Source organism: Sturnus vulgaris, chromosome 1, assembly GCF_052056855.1.
Source record: "Sturnus vulgaris isolate bStuVul1 chromosome 1, bStuVul1.hap1, whole genome shotgun sequence".
NCBI classification, from domain to species: Eukaryota; Metazoa; Chordata; class Aves; order Passeriformes; family Sturnidae; genus Sturnus; species Sturnus vulgaris.
In genome coordinates this window covers 143,624,195-143,647,876 of record NC_142243.1, presented here as the reverse complement: position 1 = coordinate 143,647,876, position 23,682 = coordinate 143,624,195, and the positions used below count along the sequence as shown (strand labels likewise).

The window sequence follows — 23,682 nt, the reverse complement described above, 5'->3', positions numbered from 1 at the left end:
ACATTAAAAAAACCCATTATCTCTAATCAACTAGTTATGCAGTTGGAGATAAATGTAGGTGAGTGCACACAAAAAATGTCACCTGAAAGATGATACAAAACAATTAATGGCTGTATATTCAGGTGAATGACACAATACTAATAAAAATAATACTAATAACACTTTGAACTACTACTGGAACTGCGCCTTTTTGAGATTCCTCAGTGGAGTAGACCATGTGCCAGCACTATTCTTGACTTAGAATCCATAATTCGTTTTGAAAAAGGTCTGTGTCCTTTTCCTTTCTCACCAAAAGTCCTCAGTAACAAAGTATGTTTTTATTCACCCTGGAAGTGTCGTGGTTTAACACAGTTTGGATTTTAGTTGGGGAGGGACTCCACGACTTCCCTGTAGGGACCTTGGCAGCTTCCTTTGGGCCTGGCAGAACCAATCAGCTGGCTAGTTTAGAATATTGACACCCTGTTAAATCACTTAAGAGAGCTGAATACACCTCTGTGAAATCACATTTAAAGGTGAACAAGTCCCAGGAAAAGCTCTCTTGCCTTTGAACTGGGCACTGGCCAGGCCAGTTCCTGCTGTGCTGCAGCACTGGCCAGGCCACGCTAGGATCTTGTCTTCATCAACAGCTGTGAGGGGCTTCTTTTGCCTGTCTTGTATTACTACCACTAATAATCAAAAAGTCTGGTTGGTTGGTTGAAGTTGAAGTTAAAATACTTAAATAAATTGGGTTCCGATGTCCCATTTAACAGTAAATTACTTAAATACTAGTTTAATTTTACTAAATAACAAGAGCTGCAGGAACAAAACTTTCTCTCTTCATTTTTTTGCATTTTTTTCCCCAAAGTCATAGATATTGTGAGTATCCCGTACTTTTTTATGGGTGGGACTTTTTATGAAGAAAACTAAGCAATCCTTCCTGTGTTATACTCATTAAGAATCCAATAGAGTTGTTGAATGCGACAACAATTAATTGAAAGCAGTGGTGTCAGAATCCTGCACTTCTGTGGAGGAGTCACAATGTACTTGAAGAATTAATAACTCAGCTAAAGGAAACTGTGTAGGAATAGCACGTGTGTGGGCAAAGGGCAGAACATGAGAAGCAATCGAGCATTATTGCTGCTGGCTGAACTCTGTCTGCTCTGTTTTACTCACACGTTGTCTCCATGATGCTCACAGCAGGGCCCTCCAGCTCCTGAAGCTGTGTATGAACACTGATTTTATATTTGGTTCCAGGCAGCAGCTCAAAGAAACAATGTCTAGCCGTCCCTCCACCAAGATTTACTTCTTGCTTCTTTCCATCTGGATTTACGAAAGATACAAAAAACCATTGTTTTTTTACTGTTTTATTGAATAATGTAATTTAAATCATAAATAAGAAGGGTATGTGACAGCAAATGAAGGGTAAGAGGTTGACATAAGTTAATAAACTACATGCTACCTTACTTTTGGAAATTGACCTCTGTACAGACATCTCTGTAACATTTCATTCTTCATACTAAGTAAGAGCTGAGGAATGTGTCAAACATCTTCAGGAAAAAAAGATGAATTTTGCCCCATGAACTGAAGGCAATAAAAATCACTCTCATGAATGGGCTTTGGATCTAGTCCTACATTATCAGAGCCTAACTAGGAATTGTTGCATTATGCAATTCTAAGGCATCCTTTGTCTATGCCCCTGGTTCTCAGCATCTCTAATGTGCTTGGTCACAACAAAGAGACTGAACTAGGTACCATGTTCCAGCTTTCACTAGTAACCACTTTGTAAGATGGTTAAGGAATAGCATTTACAGGGTTCCAAAACTGATTCTGCTAAATTCTGAATTGGAAAATACATTGACAATAGAAAAAGGCTGGGTACTGGAAATAGCATAAGACATATTTTAATAACAAGAAAAATTTTTATCACCATTTAAAATCTGCAGCAGGAAGAAGTGAAATACAAGTAACAGATCTCACATTTTACAGAGTATTTAAAAAGACAGTAATTCAATGCTTATCAGGTATTACACTAGTATAAAAATATTTGATCACTGCCTGACCAGACACATACCTGATTTGACAAACAAATCCCTTCAGATTTATTAATAAGAAACATTTGTTCACACTCTAGGTTATTCTGCTCACATTTAGGTGCTTTCAGCTCAGCTAACACAATTGTGGCAGTTCTACATGAAGAAAGTAGAATGTTGGCTAGCTCCCAGATGAGAGGGATGTCTGTGCTGTCTTGTGTAAGCCAAGATCTCTGCTATCTGAATAGCTTGTCTGTATTTCAGGGCTTCAAATAAACCTTATCACCATCTCCTTGCCATTCCACAGAAAGGTCATTACTTTTTTGCTACAAGATTGGTGTTGTTGTTCATGATACCTTTAACACAGCCCATTAAGTGTTACTAACTGCACTTCTCTCAAGTTAGCCCAGGTTTTAATTTGCCGCCAGGCCAAACACCACTGATGTCTACTTGGGATAAGAGAGCACAAATAGTGCTGGTCTGCACAAATAGTGACTTCTCCATAATGTCTTCTGGCTACACCTGACAATCAGTGAGGCTGAAGAGGCTGTAATTTACCCTCTATATGCACAGTGCTGAAAGCATCAAGACACCTTGTGTGACTGCATAAAACTGTGTCATGTTTATCCATATGAACAACATTGCTACTATAAGCTACCATGAAGCATGAATAGAATGAGAACAAACAAATCTGGACATTGTTCTGATTCTGTGGGCACGGTCTGGATTAATTCAGAGCTTTTCTACCCTTCTGCCCTCTTCTCCTGTCTAGCCTAATCCTACAGAGCTACTGCTGGTGGTATATTTACAAATTTTGAGGTATTCAGTTCATCCTTATCCATTTTCTGTTCTTCACAGCAGTGAAAAATTCAGATAATCACCTTTCCTCTACTGATAGATGAAAGTCCATGACATAAAATGCACAAGTCATCAATGTGTTTGACATAAAAGGACAGGGATGCTACTTCCATTCTGAAACTGTCAGTGTGTACACACCTCTCTTCTGTCCATCATTCACAGTATTTCAGGAGCCAGTCTCCAGGTCTAACTGCATACACAGAATTTCTATGCAATTCCATTCTCTGGGTTGGGCTGTAGCTGCACATGGAATTATTTAGTAACTTACCCTCGAGTGACTCTATAACTACCCTGTAAGCAGTAGCATGTCTGTGAAGCTGCCACTGAGCACACAGACTTGTCATGCGGACTTGGTAGGAATCCAAATTCGTCACACCCAGATACACTGAAAATTACATGTAAAAAAATTAGTTTTATACCTCTAATAAGACATACAAGAAAAAAAAGAAAATATAATTACAGTGAAACCAGTGCCAATTCATTTTTAACATATAATGTCCATAGCTACTTAAATACAAGAAATTCTAAAAGGAGAATGTAAAAAAGAAGTGAACCTTCAAAGTAAAAGTTTATAACTTTATGCAATTTACCTAAAACTATATAATGAACACTGCTAAAAAGTTCAGTTATTACTAATAAGTATAAAAGTATCATAACAGCAGCATTTATGTTGAAATCTAATTAAAAATTGAGCCTTAGTTATATAAAGAGCAAATAATCCTATATATGAAACTGGAAAAAATACACTAAATAGACTTCTCACTAAGGAAACTTACATCTACTACTAGGCAAATATATTTTTGACTAATAAATAATATCTGTTTTATGATTCTTCTCTTGCTAATGTCCAGCAGATCACTTTAAAGTCTGGTATAGCGTCATAGAAAGAGAGACTTTCATTTCAGGAAGAAAGTTTGCACATGACTGAGAAAACCTTCCATATGAAAATTTATTCAGGGAGCTGTAGAAAGCCATAGATGTAAGGAAAACCAGCTTGTAGAGAACTGAACAGCATGAAATCATTCTTACAGGTTTTGGCCACGCCTGTTAGGGCATCACTGAAGCCTGTTGAGTATGAAGCAAATACTTTAACACTGTACTCCGTTCCACTGAAGAGATTTAGAATGAGAATGGTATTAATATCATCCCCTACAAAGGTCTCCAATGCAGGACCAGGAGCTGCAAAAAAAATTAAATAAATTAGAAAATCATTTGTTCATCTACTAAATTAGAAAAAATTACACGTGTTTCTAAAGTTCCTGCTATTTTTTGCCTTTTTTCTTTTTTTTTTTTAACCATACACAAATACAAAGACATTCTCCTCAATCCTTGCATGGATAGAAAACACAACAAACACACTTGGGAAATTCAGCAGTGGGATTCATTAAGGCAGAGCTAGACACTGGCATCTGTTAAGACCCTTTTGTTCTGCTTCAGTGACTTACTAGTGCTCTAAAGAGGCAGCCAAATATCTCCCCAGTTTGATTGTGTGCCAGGACCAACAGGGGGGACAGCAGATGCCAGCCAGCACTACAGTCCCTCGGGATTTCTTATACAACAGCATCATTTAATATTGTGCAAAAAAGATAATGAAAATAGAAAAGAACGAAACTTTCCCAAATCAGAATAGCAAACAGCTCCTTCATCACATCCCCTATTTGTTCTGGATACTCTTCAGAAACCAGGCAGCAGTATTGTCTCTGGACAGTATTTTAGTCCCTTAATGGTCACACATCTGTGATGTGCTGTCAATAGAGGACCCTGTTTTTCTAAAGAAATTTGAAGAATTCTGGATGTCTTGTCTAGCTGCAAGGTGGGCAAAGGATGCAGCACACACAAAATGGACAATGAATAAAATGTCAAGTGTCTGAGAAGAAATTAATACCTTTTATTGTGAGAGGAAGTAAGTTAAAAAACAAGAGAATACAGAAGAGAGGAACAGGAAAAAAGCAAACAGTCTCTGAAACAGAGTCATGATAAAATGAAAAAACAGACTGAAAGAGTTGCGAAAAGATTAATCAGCCTTAGGATAGAAAGTCTAAGGGGAAATGTACTGCTGCCTACACCTACCTTATGCAAGGTGGTAGAGAAGACACAGACAGAATGTGTTCAGAGGCAAACAGGAAAATGTAGGAGAAAAAAGACAAATTTTGCAACATTGGAAATTTTTATTATGTATTAGCAAAGACACTTCCAATGACAGTAGTCAAAAACTGGGAGAGATGCTTAGAGCAGTTTTAAAATCTCCATGGTTGGAGATATTATAAATTTAGCTGGCCAGGGTCCACTGAAACCTGTTCCAAGCTGGCCTGTTTTGTTCAGCGAGGTGGACCAGATGATCTCCAGACATCCTCTCCAACCTGCATCAGTCTATGAGTATGAAACTTTCATATTCAAAAATGAGACACCAAAGTTAATAACACTTTAAAGGCTGTAACTGCTATTGATAGATTTAAGAGCAAAATTGAGCAAAATATGACATTCAGTCAGAAGTCCACAAAGAAGACCACAAAAAAATCAGTTTAAAAACTCACTGTTGACAGGTTTGTAAACAACTCTGTAACCCATTGTTGCTGAAGGTGGAGCATCCCAGCTGATACGTAACCTGTTGTACCACTCATCTGAGACACGTAAATTCCTAGGAGCAGACAGGGGCACTGAAAAGAAACCAAACTCGACTTTTACAAGGTTATCTCATACAAGCTTATGCAGAAAAATTAAGATATGCAAATAAAAAGCGTGTGATACCCAGCACTCTCAGATTTATAGGTAAAATTATCAGGATGAAACTCTTAATCAAATTATCCTTTGCATTACTCGGTGGATTAACCCCAAACTTTGATCAACAAATAATGAATTTTTGAATTAATTCCAAAATTTGTCCCTAAATTTCTTTAAAAAAAACCAACTTACTTCCGTTTCCTAAAAATCTAAGGTAATTTAGAGATAATTATACATTGTATGGTTTCTTCCAATTCAAGTGCATTAAAGTTTTTAATGTATAAATCATGCTCTTTTGAACACTTAATCCTGTAGAATGGAATCAAAGGAATTATTTACAAGTGATTTAAGTCTCTGCACAAATAGCATTTCAATTAAGACAAATTATGTAAATTAGGAGAACACTTCAATAAAATTATACTATCATTACTACAAGTACACAATGAAAGGATTTTTTACAATATACAGTAGAGAGGAAGCTTAAGCTACAGCTGAGTAATCTTATGGTACTTGGTCAGAATTCTGGACATAATGCAATCACTTTGTATAAAAGTTCAGCAGCATTTCTAATGACCCTTAGAAAGTAATGATCTCACACAAAAGAAAATCTAACAGTACAATGGTTGGTTTGATACCATCTCAGCAGGTTTTGTTTACTTTTTCTGTATTAGTTGGCTTGCCCTTGGTGGGCTAGTTATCAAGCATTTACCAGCTTTATTACTGAACAAGTTTCTGCAAACTCCGAGTATTTGAATATAAATTACAGCTCGTCTGTTAGAAGAAACCCATTGTTTATAAATCAATCATCTGAGATTAATTTGAAGTTCCAGTCATATAAGTCATGCAAAATAAGCCCACATTTATACTAAAATACACTCCTACAGACAAGGAAAAAAGGCCACAAGGAGTAAGTCTTTAATTCATACACATCCTGGCCAAAGACAGGAAGAAAGTTTGTACTTACAAGTTTTGCCAGGAGCTGAGACACTGACTCCCTCCCCATCAGAATAGACGGGGGTTATGGTAACCTTGTATTCTGTATCAGGCAGCAGAGGGTGAAGTAGAAGAGTGTTTTGTCTGCCAGGCACCATAACCTAGAGGGTCAGAAAATGCAGAAACAACCAAGCTTAATGACTGGAGCCAAACCACTTTGTCTTACATAGTCTCTGACAACACATTCCACTAGTATTGCTGTATAGCTTGCATTTTTAAATATTATTGATGCTCTACAGTAAAATAAATCACTACATTATTCACCCTTTTAACAGATCTACTGTTACACTGAAACAAAATAAAGGAAATGGTCCTATGGGATAACACTGTTTTATATTAAACCTATGAGCCACTACAGGTCCATAAACCACTCTATTGTTTGGATCATAAACACTTGAACTATTTTACTGTATAGACAAAATAGATCCTCTTGATGTATTTATTATGGACATATTTAGATTTTCTGAAGCTCGGTAATAAAGGCTGATTGTTTTGCTCTTTGGAGACAAAAAATCCTCCTTCCCTGGGAGGAAGGAAAATCAGGTTATGAGCTCTGGAAAAATTGAACTGAGCAAGCAGGAATAAAACATACTTGTCTTGTCTGCATCTAGTGTGGAGACAAGCAAATGAAGGAAGCTATTTAGGAGAGGAAGTAGGATGACATCCCAAAAATACCACATGATCCCAAACTGCCATGAAACATGGAAGATCTGCAAGAAAAATGCAACCAGGCAACCTGGTAGTAGAGAAGGTGTAGCAATTTCTCTGGGCAGTTTTTGGTTCTAGAGTATATTTCAGTCTGCTGAATTAAGCACAGTAAAAGGTTTCCCTATAAGCAGCTAATTCTAAAACTCTTCAATAGATTATTGTATTTTAGCCAGAGCCTCAAAAACCAGTATCACAGTAGTGGTGGTGGGAGTACCAAGCAAAGTCTTGCAACTGCTTAACTTGCCAGTAAAATTTAATCTCAGAGAGCTTCCAAAGCCTCTTATATCACATGGTATGGCCATGGTAAAAAAGAGAAACAAATCCTGTATTTCCTGTGCAGAGACCTGTGCTCTGAAGTGCTGCTGTTGGAAGCAAATCCCAAGGTCCAGCATCACATTTTGGACATCCCTTGTCCCATGTCTACTGTGTGAATCTATCACCTGAGCCAAGGACTACATTTGGCAAGAAGTTGAGAGAATCATAAGCCCTTTAAACTCACGTGGGAAAAGCAGAAAGTAAGTCTATAAAAGTGCTGTTTCAAAGAAGACTGATGTACGTGATGATGCCAAAGTTTTGAAGCGTATGCTCAAGAAAGGTGTCACCAGTTTAACACTCCAGGACACATTCAGACTACTTCTAGTTTTGGCAAGTGATACAAAGAAGGAAATTTATCTAGTGCACCCAGGTGTTGAAACTTGCCAAAGTGCTTTACTCTTTGATCAAAACTGAACTTCAACCATTAATAAATGTTATTGAAAGATTTTCACGTCCCTCTTACATACACATGCATTCAATACACAAACTAAGTTTCTGGAAAAATCCAATAAATTTTTTGAGTTTTTTAGAATAGTGGATGCAAGCATTGAGAACTCTCTCCTCTCCATATGTGCATCATCTTCCACAGATCAATATAGCTTTCAGCAGTGAGAAACATTTTTGGATTTAAAGAAGAGAAAGAATTTGAGCTTTCTGGTATGTACAGCACACCCAAGAACATACATGCAGTTTAGAGCTTGACCCTTCTGTATTCTATTACATTTTCTAGTCCCTGATTTTCAGCCAATTGCATCAAGAATTAAGAAGCTTATTAATATTTTTATGGAAAGGGAGGAGTAACTGAAACTTATATCACTGAAATCAGAGCCAAAAAACTGAAGCACTCACCACAGAACTGTCACGCTATAGTACATGTAAGCCCAAATTCCACATAACTTTTGGGCTCTGCCTAAAAAATGTACTTCAGCATATAAACCCTCCCCTAAAATTTAACATCTGTGTTGTTTTATTGACATCTGTTGTGCACCTCTCAGGTGCTTGAAACCACATGATTAAATTCACTCCTTTGAATAAAATGTGCCTAATTCTAAGTATAATCTTACATAATTCCTTCTCCAGCAGTGTTAATGCATATGATTAATTTCAAAGATGAAATGTGGTTAATCTGTTTGCTGAATTGTGACCAAAGATAATAAAGCTTGAGAGTGTACTTAAAATTAAATAATTTATGAGAATAGAGCCAAGATACCTACGTAATCATATGGTTTTATAATTTTATTTAATTAATTTTTGAGTCAGCTCTGATATCCTTCTGATAGCCACAGTTTTAATACTTTTTCTACAGTTTTAATTTCATTTTAACATAATAGTCATTGAATACTAAAGCAGAATGACATTTATATCATCCAACTGAACTAGAGAGCTGAAACAGTAAATCTGGGATCTGAATTTCAGAAAATCTGAGTTATTCTCAGAAGAACAGTACAATTTATGTAATTATACCGTGCAAGTTTTCCACTTTATGATATAGTATACTAGCATATAAGTACGTTCATAGAGCATGTTTCCTACTCCAAAAGGACACCACTACATGGAAAATTAATTTTCAGGTCATAGCTGAAATAGATGGTTAAAAAGTACATTTCTAGCAGGTTCTCATAAACATGAATAAAACTGAAATGGAAAAAGATTCATATTTTCCTAGAAAAAAGATATTTACCTCCTTTTAATATTTTTTATTGAAATATCCTGATATAGGGCTAAAAATGTCAGCTGCTAAGAATCAAAAAGAATAACCCATCTTTTTGCTATAATTGCCCTATGAAAAGCAGTGACTCAAGTGGCAGACAGAGGGAAAATGACAGGGAATATTTTTGTATTTTGAGTTATTTACTAAGGAAACAACCTTGAAATATACAACCTAATCTTTTAAATGTACCTACAAGCAGCCATCTCAACATTTTATAACAGATTTTGTGGAAACCAAGCACTACAACACTAATTTAAAAACACAATTTAAAAATAGGTTTTAAAAAAGGCATTTAGCCTAGCTGAACTCTGAAAGTATCTCAAAATTGTGAAATGTTAAAATAGTGGAGCTCAGAGGGGTTTTTTTTGTGGGGGAGAGTGTGTGTTTTGGTTTGTTTCCTATATGCTTAAAAGAGTACCTGCAGTACTCTTCATTCTTTCAAATATTTTCCAAAATCTTAATGACCAGAAGTTTTTCTGTGTAGGACAACTTTAATCTTGATCATCACAGGGCATTGGAAAAATAACAAATAGTCTCAGGCACTTAGATTAAAAAGTGCTGTTTTTATTGTGATATGTTCGGGTTAATGTGAAATATGAAAACTCTGCATTGGAACTTTAATTTCATTGCTTCAGCATAACGTGAGGGGAAGAGGGAAGAGAGAAAATTGCTGAAGGAAAACAAAAATTGCTTAAGACTGTCCTGTACCAACGTTTAAGTGTCATTAAAACAATCTCAGGATAGAAAAATGCCTAGGAGTAAAAAATAAAATTAAAAATAAAAAACCCAACTTGGATGAATTAAAAAAAAATACAGGAAAAAAGAGACAGCCAGATCCTTTTTTAACTGTGAGCTCATTAAACATGTCTATGACTGGGCCTTGATCTTACATTCAACTGCTGTTGCCTGCAGTGCAACAGGTGCTTTAAAATTAGAACTTTGAAGTCCAAGCTCACAGTAATATCAAACACAGATCCTTTACTAATTGCAACAGAATGGTCATATAAGAAGATATCACGTCTTAGCAATTATTAAACAAGCTTATGAAGCCAATAACAAAACCCATACAGACCATTCTTACCGCTTCCTCTGCACGGTCACCTTCTGCAGTGAGATAGGACACCCTGAACTGCTGAACACTGTGGTCAGAAATGTCCCATGTCACCCTCAGACTTGAGGTTGTTTCGTCATCTATAACAAGGTTTCTGACTCCTGTTCGAAAAACTGAATCCAGAAATATTTAATTAATATTTTCTCAATTATATTTTTAGATATAATACAATTTTTATTAATTAATTTAATTAATTTTATTATTGTATTAATTTTATTGTGATGATTATCGCCAAGGAGCTGCAAGGTCTACTGAAGTCATGGTGGCTCTGAAGATCCACAGTGGTGCAAAACAATAGGGTTGGGCTTAATAATATAAAAATTGTAACCACTTATTAAAATAATTGTTATCTTATACTTCTATCAACATATAATATCCCATCTGCTTTGTTTATCTTACTCAGTTTATGGAGCTTTAAAATAACCGAAGCTAGAATGCTACAGAAGGAGCCTGGCCACACACAGAAGGGGGTGCAGAGGTGTGAACCTTTGAGCAGGAACATCAGCCTCTCCATCAGCAGTGTCACAGCTCTGCCCCAGCGCTGGGGGTGCCTGTGGGGAGCCTCAGTGCTTTGCACTCAGCATTTAAACTGTTGGCATTTGCTCTGCTTACCTGCTGTGGTGGGCTCAGAGGTTGTGGCACTGGTGGTGCTCACCCTGGAAGGTGCTGTGGTAGCACTTGCAGCTGGAAAACAGGGCTTGGGTCACCAACAGCTCAACAAAACATGGAAGTCACAGTACTTATCTTGAATGTCTATGACTATGAAACTATGTGCTCACACCTACAAGTAACCCACACACTTCAGACATTTCAGAGACTACAAGGGAATTATTCATTTAGTTTACTTTAGGCACATATATTTGCAGGATTAGCACTTAGATGTGCAGATAAGACATAATTATAAACTGCATAATCAAATAAGAATGCATATATTTTCACAGATTTCTGGCTGAACTCTGCACAATAGACTTCCACTTTAACCATTTTTTAAGGTTGTCAGATTAATTAAATTGTAAGTTTTCTAAGGGTGTTTTACTTCTGTCCAAGTACTGAAGTACATTCAGCAACACTGGGAAATATCAGCATCATTTGGAGGGCTGTGGGCTTTTTGTCTTAACAGAAGATTTAGAATTAAGCTTGCAGTTAAATTACTACTAACAAATTAATTTTAGAATTTACACATAAGAAATATAGTTGTTTACTTATCCAAGTAATTATCCATAAAAAAGAGAATAGAGCAAAATTCCTGAAATACAGGCCACTGTTTTGATAATAAACTATAAAACAAACTGGATGTGATTATCAAGTTTTAACTTTGGTACTTTCATCTCAATGTCACAGGAGGCCTGTGTAAGTTTTTGGATCCATTATTTCAGCCAAGAGTGAATCCACCTCTAGGGAGTATAAATTACATAAATAAGAAAAGGGTATATTGAAAATGTCAAACATCTTAAATGAAATTCCTGTAAATTATTTACTTTAAAACATTTAACAAACATCCCTTCCAAAACCTGATCTATCCTCTCCCTGTTCAAAGACTAAATATTAAAATGCAGGATGGAAGAATATCCACTCAGATCCAAAGATTATTAATACCACAGCTCATATAGGAAGCCAAACCACTATTTTGATTCAATGCCACCTATCACATAATATTAAATAGGAAAAGCAAAAACTAGTCAGCAAAGCCCTGGTGCTAAATCACCACAAGCTTCAATAATATAGTTACCCAAGATGAACTATGCTGTATATATAAGGTATATGCATCAAATTTAAATCACTTAAACATTTTTTTTTAATTACAATCAAGAGTTTGTCTTACTTGTAGCTCCAAGAATAGCAACAACTTCGCTTTCACTTTCATCATCAAAAACTGCCAGCAGAGAAACTTCATATTCTGTGTCAGGCAACAGACCCTCTATAACATGACTGTCTGCATCTCCATTTATGACAACCTAAGTTACACAGCAAGATTGAAGAATATCAGTTCTGCATCTGATTATTTCACATTAATTGACAGAAATAAAAATAGGAAAATCAATTCTCCTTTAAAATAAAAGAAATCTACACTCAGATCTGCCCTAAAATCTACTTATATCACAGAGTACATCTGGAAAAAACACTTAAGAATGTTTAAAATGTACAGTACTATGCTTTCACTCACAGCTAATTAATTGCTAAAACTAACTATATGTTTTGGTATTTTTTGTAGTGAAAAAAAAATCAGTACCATTCAAAATATTAGTCAATAAAAACAACGTAACAGGAAGATTAACTTCCATTCATATTTCTACAATTCAAACATTGTTATGACAAATGCAATCAGTATCTCCCCTGCCTTAAAAAAGGCTGTTTCAATACCAGAACTGTAATCTCAATTATGGTTCCACACTTCCGAATGGAACTTAAAAGAACACATGCCTCAGACTTGAGGACTAGGAGAGATGTGCTGATGATTAGTTTCTTATATGGTGTGAAGTTTTAAATAGTCATTTTTCCCATTTCTAGCTATTACAGCAGAAGAAGATTGATGTACAATGTGAACTGTAAGCAAGTTTCACTTCAGATTTTTGTGTGTTGCATTCATTTTATTAGAAGGGATCACGGATGGGGAGGAGCTGGAACAAAAGGACTATAAAACAGAAGGTACAGGACCCTGAGCAGTAATTCTGGTGAAATGGACTGGCCAATTTTGGGAATAGTTTTCAGGTTACACAAACAGACACTACAATAAAACAACCTTTCTCTGGGTTAACACTGACAAGTTTCTAAAGGTGGTCACTTTATACTCAACGTCAAAGTTAGCCTTATAATGGAAATCAAACAACAGATATGTCCTGTGTAAAATCTGCCATAGAAGTTTGCAGAAACAGTGAATCACATTTCATTCTTTTAAACTCCACAAGAGATTTCCTGAGTTGATCCTAGGAGAAAAAAAGTCCATAATGCAATCACAGACCTTCTGAACTCAAATACAAAAACCAAAAGCAGATTGGGGTTGTGCCTTCTACAACTATCAAGTAATGAATGAGGCATCCCATGCTGCACACTTTCTGGCACAGATTTTCTTGGGAAAATTTCAGGAATAAGCTTTGAGTGAATCTAGCTGTGTACTAAGTAGATACATGTAATGTCTTCCTTTTCAACTCCCCAGTGCCTCTAGGTCTGTATCAAATCATTACAAAATATCTATGCATAATTGCTCTCTCACAAGTAACTTTGGCATACTTTCTGAAGCATCAATTCCTTCGCCCTCCCCTCCCTGCTAATGTAGCCTACAAAAAACAACACAAAGTGCTGAACTTTCAAGTGGGCAGGACAAATAGCAGCAACAAGCACACGAGTACAACAGCATTCTCTACTGTAACCTAGAAATAAAAAGTCTCTCTTAAATTTATTCGGGCTTTTTAGTGCTAACACCCAACTGCACGCTCCTCAGGGATCAGCAGAGTGGGTGAAGTGAGAGGAGAGGTGTGTGATTAACCACCACCCCCTGACCCCACTCAGCTAATTGGCAAGTTGGATCTTGGGAGAAAGAATGAGGGAATGCATGTCCTTTGTCTGCATGACTGATCACTTAGCTGGGAAAGAAGCTTAAAGAGGCAACAGCCCAGAGGTATTGTGCTATCCTAGACCTGACCCCATTAGAGAGGTCATGCAAGGAGAACAAGAAAGCAGCTTGGGCATTTTTAATATTTTAATGTTCTGAAATATTAGAGCCTCCAGCAGTTCTTTGTGAATACAGTGAACACGTAGAACCCTGGCAGTTCAAATATTTCTTGATAATTTATTCTTACACTGAAAGAATACAGATGCCTCACATCTCACTTAAAAATGTGAGTCAAGGGCTTTCACTGGCAGCTACTCACTGGAACTGAAACAGAAACAAATCAGTTCATCCACTGCAAAAGAAACTGCTCGTGGATGACCTGTGTCCACTCACTCATCTGTCAACTCCCTCTTTTCCCGGCTAACTCCTCTAATTTCTCTCTTTCTTGCATGACTACCTCTCACTAGGTGAAAGGAGGAAAGGAATCAGGCTAAGTTAAATTTGCAGAAAAAATGACATAACCTAAGCTAAAATGACTGCTTTCTGCCCTAATGGATGGCAAAATAATGCATGACACCTAGGGCCAGTTGGGAAATGTCATCTTTTCCCCTGAGTTCTGTACCCAGATAAACAGTTTCCAGATGTGGCCTCCCCACACACTACTGATGCCAACAGGGCAAGATGTCTGAGAGTCACTAAAGCCTGAGAATACAAAAGAAGCCAAAATAATGAATTAATAAAGAAAGAAAAAGAGGAAATGAGACAGACAATGAAAATTTGGGAAAGGAGAGAAAGTATATGTCTTCTTCAAAAAAAGAAAATGAAAAAGGAAAAGCTAAAGTGATGAAAATTAAAAATTTAGACTGATCAAAAGGGTGCTGTGTACAAGATGTACAAGGGCTTAATGCAAAAAATACAGCATGAAAGGAAAAAATATAAAGAGGAATAGATAAACAATTTAATACTTTTTTTTTTGTACACTTTTCTCTTTGTAATGTTACCTAATAAGGCTTCAGAGGCAATTTTACTGTGGCCATCACATTAAACAAATTTGGAGCTTTATGTGAGGACATCACTACCCTGCTCAGCTACCATCATCATCTTCACATCAAAGTGAAGAACATGAACCTCTAAAAACTGAAGTGGCCTCAGACAACAATGCTAGTTCTATGGCTGTTGGCACACTACGAATTAGATTGAATATTCACAAAATATCTCTTCCTCTTTCACCCAAAACTGAAATATTGGTTTGTTTTTTGTTTAGAGAGCTTTGCAGTGGAGCAGATTTTTCTGTAAGTCATCTGGCCATATTTAATCAGCAAACTCTTCCACATAGTTGTCCTCAGAATGGAATTCTTCCTCCTTTTCACCTCTCAGAATATCAAGGCAATTTACCTCCTCAGATTCACCCCCATCCAAAGGAATCCATGCCAGTCTGTAAAAAGCAATATCTGATGAGGTAGGCTTCCAGCTGACCCTGAAACTCTCTGTTGATGCTTCATCAATTTCCAAATGCTGAGGAGCTGGAACTCTTTCTGGAAAATATTACACACAAGAAAAGTGAGAGTGAATTATGCTCTGATACTTCCATAGATGCAACATTAGGCACATACCATTTTACTTGCAGTTTCTTAAAAGAGTATAACATGGGAGATAGACAACAAAGGTACTACAGAATTCTTTGCCCACTTATTTGTTCTTAGGGAAGTAGTTTTGTAGTTCAAGGAAGGGAATAGACTCCTTATTCTAACTGGACAGGCCTCCTTGTCCTCTCTCCACTGAAGGAGTGCCATGCAACCCTAAGTCTATCTGATTTTCTCAGAGCTCTGTGCACTAGGCTCTTTTCTTGTCCCAGTCTCTGCCTTTTTTAGACAATGTGTGCATTTCCTTTTGAGCTTTTGCATGTGTCAACAACTTGCTCCATACACGTATGTTCTCCCTTCCTCTTCTACCTCACCTTTCTCTTTTCTCCCCTTCCTCCTTTCCCTTCCCATCGTTGTTGGAAAACATTAATGTGTGTCATCAGCCATTCATTTAATGCAGAGCTACAGTTACAGAAACTATAACTATGTTAAACACACTATAGGAACTTTGAATGTCTTATATTTTCTCCTTTTGATGTAGTTCCTCTGCATGTATATAAGGTTCTATGCCCTAGTATCTGGATAGTTGACTGGTTAAATGTTTGATTCAAAACTCATTACACTTCATTTGGAGATGAAGATGCCATAACACTGAATAATGCTTCAGAAAGCTGTGGAGATGTTTTCGTGATGTCAAGAGATTACTCATGTGAGTAAAGAGGCCATCAGCCCCATAGTAAGGGAGCAAAGAAGCCAAAAACACCAACGAAAATAACAGAAAGCATTCCATATATCTGAATTTACAGCCAGAGACCTTTGCTGTAACTAATCTTACTTTCCAGTAACGTAGGAGAGTATAAAATTTCTTCTTGGAAAGCCTTCAGAAGTTCAGCAATACTTACTTGTGGTAAAGCTGCCAGTAAGTGGCTCAGATTGTCCCTCATCATACAGGGAAAAAATAGCAGCAGTATACTCTGTAAGGGGTGCCAAACTTTTCAGAGTATGGGTTGAAACACGACCAACTTCAACCTAGAGAAAACATAATTGGCAGTAGATATTGACCATACAATATCAACAACAAACATTATCAATGTGTGAAATTCTTCTGGGTAATAATGATACAGAAAGAGAATGTCATACAATTAGTAGAGAAATCCAGTGAAACTATGAACAAGTATAAACTCAGGTCCATCAAAGCTGACCACACCAATTACACTAGACAAATTACAAAAAACAAGAATTTTGCAATTATGACAAACCATGGAAAAGGAGAATTCGGCCTTGGTAAGCCCAACTGTCCAGCTAACATCAGCACTGCACGTTCAGGCACCCAGAAGGGGAAAGAGATTTTTGGGCTATTAAATCCAACCCTTTCTCATAGACATTAAAACCCTTGTGTTTAACATTTGTCGAGAGACAGATGAGGGTTTTGTCTGGTCTCTCTCCAGGCTGCATTTAAGTGACTTTGCCAGGGACATAAAACTCAAAGCTGCATAAACAGTTTATCAGTCCAACTATTCAGTGCCACGTTTACTCAGTACCCCAGGGAAAATGCTACAACTGCAGAGCAATCAAAAACATGCCACCTGTTCTTTGAACAGACAAGGGAAAAGTGAACTGAACATTCAGTCACATTACAAATTATGCTATGATGAGCCTGAGATGTTCAAATACCACTGTGACCAGTACAGGCTGGCATATTATCTACATTAAGGGTAATCAATACGAAGAGGTCAAATGATTTCTAAATTTTAGATTTTTAAGGGACCTAGCAGAAAGAAAAGAAACAAAACATTGCACAGGTATGCTCCCTTCTAGAGATGTGAGCAGTTCCTTCAGGTTCAATACAAATATTCCACTTTATACAGACGAAAGGCCAAATATGTCCCAGAAGAAACATAATTACAGACAAGTACCATTAAAGAATTCTTTTTCTTGAGGGCCAAGTTATCCACAACAACTTATTTCCTAAGGGATCTGGACTGTTTTAATAATCAAACCCACTTACTGAAATGGGGTTTTTTTAATCTGTATTTTTAAAAATGTCTTTATTAATATTTCAGTATGAATCATTCCATCCTATTTTGCATTCTATCACAGAATTCATGCTGCTAAAAGGTATTACAAAGCACCCTTTGTAACAAGGCAGAATTAAATATTGCAAATTATTAAATATAAGAGTATAAATTAGAACATATTAGTATTGCCTTAGCATTCTGTTCAAGCCAAATCCTATTTCTAGAGAGCTCTCAATACATGAATAAAGCAATAAATGTTGAGAAAATGTGGCAAAGCCTTCAGATGGTCTTTTTGAATGATGTTGAGTCCATGTTATGTGATACATCAAAAGTCTTATTATCTGAACTGAATCAAGAATAAATGTTTCCATACTATACATTTAGTCAAGATCCTGCTTCTAGCAAACCACTCTTCTCTTGAGTTGTCTCCCTCAGTTTACGTGCCCCAGACTGTTCAGAGTACTCTCCCCCACACATACATATATCCAACAGTAAGCAAACTCTTATTTACAGCAAGTTTCAGAATACTCTGGCAAATCTTTTGTTAGAGTTTGCATGATAACTTTTGTTTATAAACCTTATCCTTAATAATTACAGAAGTTTGGAAAGGTTTGATATTGGTTAAGGGAAAAGTGGTGCTAATAATTTACCTCATTGGTTTCTGTTCCGTCTGTTTTAACGTACATGATGCGATAGCCATTTACATTTTTGGAAGCAGGATCCCATGACAGCTTAGCACTATTGTGTCCAACATCAGAAAACTTCAAATTTGCTGGTGGACTTAGAGGCACTTGAAAAGAAAAGAGATAAAACCATGAAAGTGATCCCAGGTTTTAGCTGTAGAATTTTTCATGTCTTAATAATAAAAAGTATGTTTTCCATTCAAAAATGTATATCACCAGTATTTCTATTCAAAGGCCTACATCAATGGAGCTACAAAAGTACTTAAAGGCAGGTAAAAGAGCTTAGATCTTTACTGAAACAGAACTTCCAGATTTGCTAAACGTATCTCAACTGATACTGAAAAAGAAATAAGTTATGATGTTGATCACTGCAGATATCATAGCGAGATTTAGCCTACAGAACACTTGCAACAGATGTGGGGCTGTATTTGTGAATTAAGTTAAGCCAGCTCGATCTTTATGCTATACACATTTGGTTTTCATGTGTATCCCAGAAAAAATACTCCATGACAGTAGAATTTGGGCAAAAACTATTCTGAATCCTGAAAGACCCTGACATAAGAGTTAAGTTTGTCCAAAAAGCATAACCAGCTAAGATCTCCAAAGATGCTACTTCTTACCTCTGCCTACCCTTTCTGTGCGGAAACCTTACCTGTTTCCCAACAACAATCCCCGTTAAAGCTGTATTTTTATACCATATATTCCTTGTCTATCACGAGCTGAAGGAAAATGAGGTCATGCAAGAGACAGTCTCGGATTACATCCACTTTTCTGTCACACCACAGAAAGCAATTTGTGCTGTCTGTTACTCTCAGCTGTAGGTTCTGTATTAGCCCAACATCTGCTACTTTCCTCTGAATTATAAAACCTTTCTCTATCCATCCTGCCTTCACACACACACTCCTCTCCAGTCCACGTGGACAGATAAATATCAGCACTTCAGAAGCTGCTTCCCTCACACAATAGCACCTGGGAAAAAGCAAAGATTTTAAAGGCCTCATACACTATGTGAGATCTTCAGCCAAACCATTTATCAATCTAGAATCTGCAACCAGCTTAGGAACAGTGAAGTCAACTTGGCTCTGAGAAAAGAGAAGACGGGAACACACTGGAACTGTAGTAGATGGGTTTGCCACACATTCTGGCATTCAGCATATTCCTCTGAGTCTAGTGAAGGGAGGATCACGTGCTGGCTTTCCTTTCTACTTTCTGTCAGTCGTGAAATGCACTTCATTCCACCATCCAGGTCGTACAGCAAAATGTGTCAGTCTGAGCTCTTTCCTCTTGGAACCAAGCTCCTGACAGCATTGCTCTCAACCAGACAGGCAGTCCTGGTGCCAGACTTACGTGATATTTACAGTGAGTCTTGGATGAATCCCGGCCCCAAAATGAAACTACACCCTAGAATGAGCTTGCTGAGCATGTCTCTGTTTGGCATAGGGAAGGTTTTGCTACAGTAACCAAGATGATACAGTGAGTAGAATATTATTTACTAAACAAAGATTATCAGATATTACACCTAATACTACAGCAAATTTGGCAGATCACTCTTCAGGCAGACATACGCTCCAGGAAGAAAACACCAGGTAGCCTATTCATTAATTGTAAGCCAGAAAAAAATCACACTGAAAAAAAAAGAAGAAAAAAAAGGAAATAAAAGAAAAGTAAGCTTAAATCAGATTCTGGACAAGTAAGACATTGCTGTTAAACACCAACAATGTGGGACAGGTGTGATCACCAGGAGCTTTCTCCCTCCCAGATTGCTCCACTGCCTGATTCATCAAAGCCTGCTAGCAGAGGGCTGATTTTAATAGCTGCGTGTGACAGAATCTGTCTTCTTTCAGTCCTATAGACAGCGATGGCTACATTGTGTCATCCTAAAAATAAATGAAGCTTACAGAGAAGGGAGGGTTTCTTCTTTATTCTGTCTGGTAGCAGCAGTAGTGATGATGGGCTGACTAACACGTTACAAGCTTCTGTGATCAGACAGTGGTCATGAAAGCTCAGCTTGTGCCAATGTATCTGGAATTTGTATGTGATCTTCCATCCAATGTGTTAGCCAGGTTCAGAGCTTTGCATTCCCCAAGATCATATGGTATGAAGTGAATTGAAGCAGGCACAGTCAAAACTACATAAACTACTGTTTAGGAGAAATGAAAATCTGATACTGGGTAGATATTGACCAAAGGCCAGGGTGGGGGACATGAGCAGGGACGGCTGTGCAAGATGAGGAGTGAGGCATAAAGAGACAGAGAAAGGTAGGGAGGGATAAGAAGCCAAAGATTTGATTCTCTTTGTTGGCAATCTTCTGCACTCATTTCAAGTCAACGAATTGCAGTGGTTTGCTACTGGAACTTGTCTGTCCACAACTGCCCACCTAGAGAAAGACCCAACAAACACCATTCCTAGAGCTGCTTCCACTATTGCTTGCCGACCTTACAAGGAATTGCTCTGGGGTTTCTTTCTCCTAGCATTTGCATGCCTGAACTTCTCTCACTTATTAAATATAAGTCACTTTCACCCTGACTGGGTTACTCATGCCAGGAGCACAAAAAAAGAGGATTCACTCACTCCCCTGCTGAGAGAAATAGAAATGTCACTGAATGCAGTCTCAGAAATGTCCCAGAAGCACAATTGCTTATTTCAATTTCTTTGTCTTCAAATGCTGGAGTTATTTAGAGAGCTGACATACAGTCTGTGTACAGTTTGCAGAGGACAGAATTTAGCTGGCAAAATTCTTGCTGCTTATTAAAAACACACCATCTATCATGTGTGCACAGGCACTTTCCAACCCTCCATTTACCAGATGTTAGGCAGCAGGGGTTGGACAGAAATCTTCGCTTTGCTTCTTTTCTGTCTGTACTACTACTGAGCCAGAGGAATTACTTTCTCCATCTGAGCAGGCTCACACACACCTGTTTTTCTAGCTAAAGGAGGCTAAACAGAGCATGTTTCTCTTTTCACCATGAAGGTCTACGTGGTGACCTTCATTCACTTTCAGCAAGTTCAGAAAACTGTCAGGAATTTTACCAAGATCAGTAAGGGCATCCATAGTACCACTAACAATGAGTGAGAAGTTCACACACCTGTTGCAAAAACCAACTGTTTTGTAGAAAACCTCAGCCTCTGCAAATTGAGTATCCACAGTGAGAAACTTACATAAAGAATTTGCCCAATTTTTCAAATCAGATAATCAGATGCCTGCTCTAATATGTGCAAGGACCATTCTGAAGCTTTATTAACACTGAAGTGAATATAGATTTCAGCTACCTACATGTAGTTTCTTGTCCTGTAAGGGGATCACTAGCTTCTTCTCCAAACATGGCATAAACTGTGACTGTATATTCTGTATTTGGTAATAGTCCATCCAGTTCAAGATCTGTTGAGGTCTCCCCAATTTTTATCTAAAAAAACACCATGAATAAAAAAAGATGCATTATTTCTGAATTAGCTTATAATGAAGAATAATACCAGTTAAACACTTCAAATTAGATACATGATCAAATGCTCTGCTGAGTATTTGTCTGACACTGTGCCTACAGTGCTTTGGCCCAAGATTTTGGGATTTTGCACAATAATTAAAAGATTAAAACTTTCAAAAAGCAAAAAGCCAATACAGAGGTAAAAGGACTTGAGAAGTGAATTAATCACATTAGCAATGACAAAATATGCCTCTCCAGAATGAGCAGCTACTAAGGCATTTTCCCATCTACATTTAGTTATTCCCACTCCCATCTACAATTTGGTTCATCTTCAGTCACAAACCTTAAAATCACAAGAACTCTATGCACACTGAGGCTCAGATTTGTTGTTATTTGAATCATTTTCCTCTTCCGCCTGTTGATGGAGACCCACATTAACATGGCCTCCTGGTCCTTATTTCTTTGGGGCAAAGCTCTGTCCTCCTGAAGCAGCCAGTTCTGGTGGAGGCCCCACTTTTAACAGAATTACATGCCCACAGCCAGTGCTTTAGCAATTAGCACAAGTCTGTGCTGGCTTTCAGCAGCCTCATGCCCCCTTCACAAGTTCACATGCCCCTGCATGCTTTACAGTGCTCTTGCTTGAACACAGATATTGTACATAACCTTACATATATAAACTTGAGTGTAGAAATTTTCAAATCCTGGAAGTTCCATTGGTTTTACTATGTCAGCAGCTGAAGACTAGACTTTACTTTGTCCTCCCTTCTTTTCCTTTGAAAGAATGCCTTCTAAAATCACTTTTGACGAAAGATGGTATTTTTCATTTAAAAATAAATGTTGAGCAGAACTAAAAGAAAATTAATGACTGTTTTCTTTCAGACCTACAGATTTTACTTACATTTAAAAGGCTTCATATTCTTCTGACAGCACACTTAGGAGATATCTTAGTTTTATTTTATTTTTTCTTTGAGTGTTAGCTCTATATGATGATACAATATCACTTTATATAAAATTCCAAAAGAGTCGCTTACATTCAGTTAAAGTTGTGGCATTTTTATGGCGATGACATAGAAATAACCAACTGGAACTTGCATTTTATTCATAGCCTGTGACACATACAGTGCTTAATAAAGTCATAGAAAAAAACCCAAGTATTTGCTGATCACTTTGGAAGTTAAAGAACATGTACTAGTTTGTCCTTTAAAAGACTGATTTTTTTTTTTTAGTAAATGCTATTCAAATGAAAGGACAATACATCACCTCCTTCTCATCTGCTGCCAATCCTTCAGTGAGGGGAGCATAGAGGATCATGTACCCTGTGGCACCCGGGACCCCGCTCCACCTCACCCTCATGCTGCTCTGGGACACATCGTAGATCTGCAGGTCCGATGCCATTGGCAAGGCAACTGCCGTGGAACAAGAGACACACTTCAGTTCTCTCACTTGAACAACCAGCTTTTATTCAAACAGTTTGTTTTACCACAGAAACACAAAGGAATACAGCTGTCTCCAGGCATGGAAGTGCTGTCTGTATCCTACAAATAAGATCTAATTGGTGCATAAAAGGACTCAGAATCAGAGAAACAAGGAAACGCTAACCCAAACCAATCCTAATGCCAGGGCAGATTAAAGCATTTCAGCATAGCTGCTATTAGGAACCAGTAGCAGTTTTAAGGGATGGCTCTTTCAGGGAGTAATTCCCAAGCCAGAGTGTGGATGTGACAGGCATTAGGTACAGCACCCTGGAAAAACCCTGGATGAGTACACTGAACACATTAAAATATTTTGGCTGTAAATGTTGCCTGTCTAAGGTCTGGACTGTTCAAACTGGCAGCTGTATAAGTGGGATTATGCAGATATGGGTAAGGTCAATTGCAAATCATGGCAAATGCTATTTTGGCAAGGGAGAGCAGGTTGAGTGAAATTCAAACAACATTAGGGGATTTACTTGTGGATTTGAGGCACTAATACCAGAATATAGCACCAATCTGCGTTTCCAA

At 37.5% G+C, this 23,682-nt stretch overlaps 1 protein-coding gene across 8 annotated transcripts in view; it reads right to left on the bottom strand.

Annotated features, from left to right (window-relative positions):
* Positions 1–23,682, bottom strand: part of COL14A1 (collagen type XIV alpha 1 chain) — a 112,035-nt gene that overhangs the window by 45,194 nt on the left and 43,159 nt on the right. For 6 of the 8 annotated variants that reach the window (XM_014870117.2, XM_014870120.2, XM_014870121.2 and 3 more), the window contains 13 exons: positions 22,943–23,088; positions 21,535–21,664; positions 18,228–18,367; positions 16,462–16,588; positions 15,372–15,511; positions 12,249–12,381; positions 11,039–11,110; positions 10,388–10,539; positions 6,553–6,682; positions 5,402–5,524; positions 3,897–4,046; positions 3,136–3,252; positions 1,153–1,299 (listed from right to left, as the gene is read on the bottom strand). In XM_014870117.2, the coding sequence (XP_014725603.1) occupies positions 1,153–1,299; positions 3,136–3,252; positions 3,897–4,046; positions 5,402–5,524; positions 6,553–6,682; positions 10,388–10,539; positions 11,039–11,110; positions 12,249–12,381; positions 15,372–15,511; positions 16,462–16,588; positions 18,228–18,367; positions 21,535–21,664; positions 22,943–23,088 (1,707 nt within the window). The remainder of the gene's footprint in view (positions 1–1,152; positions 1,300–3,135; positions 3,253–3,896; positions 4,047–5,401; positions 5,525–6,552; positions 6,683–10,387; positions 10,540–11,038; positions 11,111–12,248; positions 12,382–15,371; positions 15,512–16,461; positions 16,589–18,227; positions 18,368–21,534; positions 21,665–22,942; positions 23,089–23,682) is intronic. The other 2 variants (XM_014870119.2, XM_014870116.2) reach the window with 1 other exon arrangement.